Genomic DNA, 7,743 nt, shown 5'->3' with positions numbered 1-7,743 from the left:
CTGTGCGTGAGCAGGAGCAGCAGGTGTGGAGGTGACCTGGGAGTTGGCTGTGGAAGGAATGCTAGCTGGGTACAGAGTTATTGGGAGGCTATGGATGCAAATCACATGCAGATCAGCAAGCCACTTAGTGAGAGAGTGGAGGGCTTCTCTTAATAGAGTATTAAACTGGTTTGCTCCGTTTTCCCTCTTAACAACAGGGGATACGTGAATTAGAGATTCTCACCCAATAGCAGTATTGCCAACCTCAAGAGATCAAGAATCATAGAAGATCAGGGTTGGAGGAGACCTCAGGAGGTCATCTAGTCCAACCCCCTGCTCAAAGCAGGACCATGACTCACATCCTCTAAAATCATGTGATTGGCCCCACAATCAGTGAGATTTTTTTTAAAAAAAATCATCAAACTCTGTTTTTCAATCTGTCTTTTCGCTTTCGAACTCTCCTCTGCTTGTGTGTGTGTGTGTGTGTGTGTGTGTGTGTGTGTGTGTGTGTGTGTGTGTGTGTGTGTGTGTGTGAGAGAGAGAGAGATAATGTCCGGTTGACAAGTCAACCTTTAATGAACACGTGCCTCTCTCTGGCTGCTTGAATGGAAGCTGCAAGTAGACAGACATACTTCAGGAGAATTCAAAAGGAGAAGATGCAGAAGATGTTGTATTTGGGCTAGTCCTCAGTACCAAGAGATTCATTTCAATATAATAGTCGTGCTTCTGGTAATGGTATCTCCTTATGAGGATGGAGCCCCTCAAAAGTATCCATTCCAAAATGGAGAGCTACCGTAGAGGGAAGGCATCCATGCTGGTTGGAAAAAGGGGAGAATGTATGGGAAGTTCTTGTACACAGGTGTTGCCTGCCCAGAACTGGGCCCGAGATGGCAAACAGGGGGTTCGTTGCCCGGTGTGCTTGGCACCAATAAAGACACCGAGGGGAGAAAGCAAGCCAAGTTTATTTCAGAGCTCTGAAATGGCACTAGGAGACCGGCATGTCTCAAATCTAGTGCAACAAATACAAACAAATTTTACCTTTTATACTTCAAACTGTTTGCATACATCTCTTTGTCTGGCTGTTCCCCCTTACCCCTCTCTTCCAGACAACTGTTACAATAAGCTCTACATAAGCTTGTGAGAGAACTTTCTCAGTCTTTGCGACCTTGAGTTAGACGCCTGCAAACTAACTACCCCTCCTTTCCCTCGCTTCTTATCTCTATTATTTCTGCTAGTGTGAGTGAAACTGCAGCCATCTGTTAAAAAGCTGACATTACATTTCTGCTTCAGCCTACTTCAGAGCATGTAAGCAGTTAGCACAGAAGTAGGTGAGAGTTCCCAAGATGGAGTCACTGTGGTTCAGGTAGGCCCAGAGCAAAAGAGCTTCATCAGCACTTTTGGCCTTCCGCTCTCCCGAGTTACCTGGTAGCTATGCCTAGTGGACCCCAACACAGGTATAACCCTAAGTACTCAGTGGAGAGCTCTGTCCTGTGACAAAGTTACAATATGATAGAAAAACCTAATTCACACACATTTAGAAATAGACTGAACAAGGCCTATAACATGGAGCCGGCAAATGAGCAATGAACAGCTGAGAAACACAAAGCATTCTCTCTGTGCAGCACGTTTTCCAATGATTTTTGAATAATGAGGTGAGCTGTAAAGATCTTGACACGTAAGAAGATCTTTACAACAGCAAGCCCCTTTCAGAGCTTTTCTTAGCTCAGTGCAGTAGTTACAGTCATAATCCCTGAATATGATTTAAAAAAAAAAAAAAAATCAATTCAGTCACATTCAAAGCATTTCAACAATAAATTAAACCGTCTTCTGTTGTTGTATAATTTTGATAACTACATACGTATGTACATGATCCAGTAATTACAATGAATAATTTGGTTTTTAATTAATAATTGTCCAAATAACTATAAATAAATATTTTTTTATTTTAAATAGACTTCTCTTTCGCAGCCTCCCCATCCCCCCATCAGTTCAGGCCCCCCATCAGTCCCCAACCCCTCAATCCAGCCCCCGGAGCCTCACCTCTGCTCCCCCTAGGTTTCCTCACCCCCCTTTCCCAGGCCTGCGGGTTGTAGTGGGGTCCCCTCTCATCTCCCCTTTCCCAGGCTGGGGGGTTAGGGATGGCTCCCTCTGTCCCTTTCCAGGCCAGGTGCTGGAGGGGAAAAGAGCAGAGGTCCTGCCCTGTCCATGTTTTTCACAGGATGGGAGGAGGGAATGGAGTCAGTGCTGGCTCTGCCGGCTTCCAGCAGGACCAAGCTTCGCAAGGGGGCTGTAGCTTCTTGCATCAATTGACAAGCTGGTGCCTGCAGCTGGCCCTGTCTAGGGGGGAGGGGGAAGAGCGAGGGCACGGCAGGCTCAGGGGAGGGGGCAGGAAGGGGTGAAGTGGGGGCAGGGCCTATGGCAGAGCCAGGGGTTGAGCAGTGAGCACCCCCCGGCACATTGGAAAGTTGGTGCTGGTAGCTCCAGCCCCGGAGTCGGTGCCTATACAAGGAGCCGCATGTTAACTTCTGAAGAGCCGCATGTGGCTCCGGAGCCACAGGTTGGCCACCCCTGATCTAGATAGTCCCAGTGCTAGTGCCCCTCGCGGAGATATAACCCACCAAGACCCAGCATGCGTCAATCCCACCATAGTCTGTTGTGAAAGGAGCTGGTGGGGGTCACCCCAGTGTCTAGGAGCCAGATGCCCCCATCGTGAGACCATCTCCCAAGGAGATGAACTGCGGGGACTCAGCCTTCCCCGATCCCTCTGGGGCAGTGTGAGGGGGCCTGGAGCTGCTGCTGCCTGTAATGGGATTGAGAGATTTCAGTCACCAGGGCTTTCCTTCTCACACCCCCCCCCTCCTGGGACATATAGGGACACATGCTGGGGAGGAAGGATGGCCTAGTGGTTGACACCAGTGAGAGCTGGGCCCAGGTCCCTCCCTCTCTTCCCTGTCATGTGCTGCGGTGGCGAAGCGGTTCAAGGTGTCTGTGAGACGCCGTGCTGCCAGTTAGGAGGGGAGGGGAGTGTGACCTGTTACCCTTCTCTCTCTCTCTCTCTCTCAGCTGCAGTCCTGCAGGTGGTCCTGAACTCCATCATCAAGGCCATGGTGCCCCTGCTCCACATCGCCCTACTGGTCCTCTTCATGATCATCATCTACGCCATCGTCGGGCAGGAGCTGTTCAAGGGAAAGTTGCACAAGACTTGCTACTACATCGGGACAGGTCTGGAACGTGGGCGACCCTCCCACCAGCCGGGGGGGCCATGCCATAACCCTCCCAGCCACACCATATAGCCATATAACCATATGACGTGGCTGGGAGGTGTATGCCATATCTGGGGGCGTTATATGACTACATGGCATGGCGGGGAGGTGTATGGCATGGCTGGGAGGTGTATGGCATGGTTGGGGGCATTATAAGGCTATATGGCATGATGGAGAGGTATATGGCATATCTGGGGGCATTATATGGCTATATGGTGTGGCTGGGAGGGTTATGGCATGGCTGGGGGAGTTATATGGCTATATGGTGTGGCTGGGAGGGTTATGGCATGGCTGGGGGCATTATATGGCTATATGGCATGGCTGGGAGGTGTATGGCATGGCTGGGGGAGTTATATGGCTATATGGTATGGCTGGGAGGTGTATGGCATGGCTGGGGGCGTTATATGGCTATATGGTATGGCTGGGAGGGTTATGGCATGGCTGGGGGAATTATATGGCTATATGGCATGGCTGGGAGGTGTATGGCATGGCTGGGGGCGTTATATGGCTATATGGCATGGCTGGGGGCATTATATGGCTATATGGTGTGGCTAGGAGGTATATTGCACTGCGCCAGAGCCCTCCTCTGGGTGGGGCTGGGGGCTAAGGCACAAGCAGCAGCAGGAGTGTAGTTGTCCTTCTCCTCTGCTCAGCCTGACTTCTGTGCTTCGGTTTCACCCTCAGATATCATTGCCAAAGGGGAAATGGAGAAGCCATCCCCGTGCACCACCACCGGCCACGGGTATCACTGCACCCTCAACGGCACTGAGTGCAGGAGTGGGTGGCCAGGGCCCAACAACGGCATCCCCCATTTTGATAATTTTGGCTTCGCCATGCTGACTGTGTACCAGTGCATCACCATGGAGGGCTGGACGGAAGTCCTCTACTGGGTAGGTGAAGGCCTGAGCCCGCTGGCTGCGAGGGAGGAGACGCCGGCACGCTCTTTGAACAAGAACATGGTACTAAGCGGGTTGGGCTGGCCAGGCTTCCCAAATGGTGGGGATCCTTCCGGGGCAGCGAGCCCCGCAGACTCTGCAGCTACTGGATGATGTATCCACTGAGCAATGAGCTCCCAGGGAGAAGGTGGCACCCGCCGGTGCAGCAGAGTGTTTGAACCCTGCCTAGCCAAGAGAGTCCCTGTCCAAGTACCGCTGAGACTCTCAAACGAACCCCACCCTTGCCTTAAAAGACAGGAGCCTGGTGGGAGCGAGTCCTCGGACGGCTCCTCAGCTCTGGAGCTCAGGTATAAGCGACCATAAACTTGCCCTCCAAGCCACGAAGAATGGTAGGGGAGGAAGGATGGTGTGACGGCTCAGGGACAGGCTGGGAATTGCAGAGCTGAGTTCCAGTCCCGCCTCTGCCTCTGGAAAGCGCTTGGTGTGTTACCCTTCTGGGCATCCTTTGTTCCCAGGAGTGTGGGCTGAGGGCAGCTTGAGACACAGGTTGCTGGGCCAGTGTCTGATATTGTATCTGGTGGCTTTTAATAATACCACCACCTAGCTCTTATACAGTGCTTTTCACCATTAGATCTTAAAGCATTTCACCGTCATTAACCCCCCCTGCCCCACTCACCCCCCGGGAGGCAGGCAGGACAGTGCTATTATCTCCATTGCACAGATGGGGAGCTGAGACCCAGAGGCTAAGTGACTTGCTCAAGGTCACACAAGGAGTCTGTGGCAGAGTAGGGAGTTGGGTCTTCAAAGCCTTAAACTAGTGCCCTAACCACTGGGTTCCTGGGAGGAAGGCTGGTCAATGAGTAGGGACAAGTCTGAAACCCGGGAGACCCAGGTTCAATTCCCTGCTCTGCCACAGACTCCCATTGTGACCGTGGGCAAGTCTCTTAGTCGCTCTGTGTCTCAGTTCCCCATGCGTAAAGACTGTGAGGTGCTCAGCTACTCCAGTAATGGGCTTACCTGAGCCAGGTGGATTTGGTTCTCCCCCTGGATCTTCATCTGCCTCTGTCCTGCTCAGGTGAACGACGCCATCGGGAACGAGTGGCCCTGGATCTATTTCGTCAGCCTCATTCTGCAGGGCTCTTTCTTCGTTCTCAACCTGGTGCTGGGCGTGCTCAGCGGGTAAGGCGTGTGGACTGCATGGTGCCGCTCTCCTTTCTATCTGTCCCAGCAGGGGTCTGCCCTGAGGGAGGGGCCGGGCCCTTATTGAGTTTGGGGATATGAACAGAAAGTCTGAAGGGGGTTTTTAACCTTTTTCTTCCCTTCTTCCTTGGTACCTTGGCTATCAAAGCTATCAAGCCTTGTCTTCCCTTTCTCTTGGAGAACTCTTTGGATGACTCAGGAATGTGGAGCAGGGGCGCTATCAGCCCTTAATTGAAGGGACAGGATGGTGGAATTCTTAACACAGAGAGCTTTTCTCCCCAGTCTTAACAAAACCAGACAATGAACACATTGTAATTATTCAGTTGTATTGTGGTAGCACCTAGCAGCCCCCATTCTGGCCCAGGACCCCATGGTGCTAGGTGCTGTGCAAACACAGAACAAAAAGACAGTCCCTGCCCCAACAGCAGTTTTAAATAGCCCCTGTAAAATTCCCTTCCCTTCTCAGTTAACCAGGTGTCACTTCCTTGGTCCCTGCAGTGTCACAATCTTACTAGTCCTCGAGTCTTCCAGCGTAGCCAAGACATGAATTAAAGCAAACGGGTAAAATACCACTGAAAACAAATCCACCCGTCCTTTCCAGGCCTGCTTTATCCCTCAGAAGGGAGCAAAAAAAGGCCAAGCCCAATGTTTTTCCCCCTTGACAGGTCACCTTTACTATGGAGAATGTGGGAAAATGGGCACAGCTGGCAATCTCTCTGCACCCTCCAGCTGCGTGAGCTTCCCCTTTAGCTCTGACACTCTGTTATGATTTTCTCAAGGCTTTCCAGTATCGGATACTCCTGTGTGCCTCAACAGCAGCAGTGGGGACAGCCATTAGTGCTCCTAATGTTAACCTGCCCTCTTTACAATCTAGCTGTAGTAGTTGGTTCTGTGGTGTCCTGTGGCAAGGAGTTCCACAGGATGATAAAAAAATGGGGAATAGGGTGGGGGTCTGGGACACAGAACTCTGGGGCTCTAATCTGACACTGACTCACCGCTATCAGCCCCCAGCTGATCAGGCTGTCCTGTGAGTGGTGGGGCAAACCACACTCTGACTAGTTACCTGCGGCCCTGCTGGAAGGAGGGCGTGGAGAGTGCAGGGTCTGAGCCCTCCTGCCACGAGACAAACCAGCAGCTCAGCCTGTCCTTTGGGACCCAGCGAGGCTCCTCACAGCTACCCGGAGCAGGAGCAGGAGCCCGCTCTGCCAGAGGGGTCCCAGAGACACAACAGAGCTGGGAGCTGAGAATGCCACAGGATTCATTCCCTAGGTTGGGATATTTGGTGGCAATAATGAAAATGGGGGGAAGCTGGGCATGGGGTTCACCTGGCTCTCCAGATCTATCTAGGTAGGTACTTATCTGCCCTCATCACCATAAGATCAGAGCAACGGATTCCTCCTCACGCCCCCTGTGCGGCAGGGCAGCATCCTTATTCCTGTTTCATGCATGGGGAACGGAGACACGGAGGGGCTAAGTGCCAGGCCCATGGTTGCACAAGACATCTGTGGCAAAGCCAGGAACTGAGTACTAGGATGTGTTTCCTAATGGAGAGCATACTTGAATGGGAATCAGGAGACGTGGCTTCTACTCCCAGCTCTGCCACTGGCCTGCTGGGAGACCTGGGGCAAGTCATGTCCCTGGCCAGTGCCTCAGTTTCCCCACCTGTGAGATGGGGACAAGGAACATGGCCTCTTTTGCAAAGCACTTTGAGATCTACTGATGAAAAACTCCACAGAAGAGCTAGGCATTATTCTTATCATCTCCTGTCTAACACCTGGTCCCAGGACCACACGGGAGACATTTGGCCAAGCGGAGATGAGATGATGGAGTGTCCCCCTCCAACTGAGCAAGGCATTCCCCTCATCACCCTGCCCCCCATTTTTGCTTGTGCGCCCCAGTGGCACGCCTTGACGTAAGCAGCCTGTGTGCCTCTCCTCACGCTAGATACTGGACCTCTCTGAGCAACCTGGTGGCATCCCTGCTAAACTCGGTCTGCTCCATCGCCTCCCTGCTCCTCCTCCGCTTCCTCTTCATCATCATCATCATCTTCTCCCTGCTGGGGATGCAGCTCTTCGGCGGGAAGTTCGACTTTGAAGACATGGAGTTGCGGCGCAGCACCTTCGATAACTTCCCCCAGGCGCTTATCAGTGTCTTCCAGGTACGGGGCATGGGGTGCAGCGGGCATCAATCCCGCTGGTCTAATGCATAGAGGAGGGGCTGAAGTCAGGATACCTGGGTTCTTTTTTGGGCTCTGGGGGACAGTGTGACTTAGTGGTTAGAGCAGGGAACAAGGAGTCAGGACTTCTGGGTTCTGTTCTTTCTGGTCCAGTGGAATGGTTCTACTTGACCTGTTCTTTCACTCACCCTGTCTCCCAGATCCTGACCGGAGAAGATTGGAATTCAAT

General features: G+C 52.3%; 1 protein-coding gene across 1 annotated transcript; it reads left to right on the top strand.

Moving 5' to 3' along the window:
* Positions 1-3,042: 3,042 nt before the first annotated feature.
* LOC135980125 (voltage-dependent L-type calcium channel subunit alpha-1S-like) lies at positions 3,043-7,496 on the top strand (the record flags this gene model as incomplete). The annotated part of the gene is made up of 4 exons (XM_065580184.1): positions 3,043-3,201; positions 3,927-4,132; positions 5,214-5,317; positions 7,283-7,496. Coding segments are annotated over 4 exons (683 nt in total), but the record flags the coding sequence as incomplete, so codon positions are not given.
* Positions 7,497-7,743: the final 247 nt, after the last annotated feature.

Source organism: Chrysemys picta, unplaced genomic scaffold, assembly GCF_011386835.1.
Source record: "Chrysemys picta bellii isolate R12L10 unplaced genomic scaffold, ASM1138683v2 scaf1906, whole genome shotgun sequence".
In the NCBI taxonomy this organism is placed as follows: Eukaryota; Metazoa; Chordata; order Testudines; family Emydidae; genus Chrysemys; species Chrysemys picta.
Note: the sequence above shows the minus strand (reverse complement) of the source record. Positions and strands in the feature narration are given on the sequence as shown.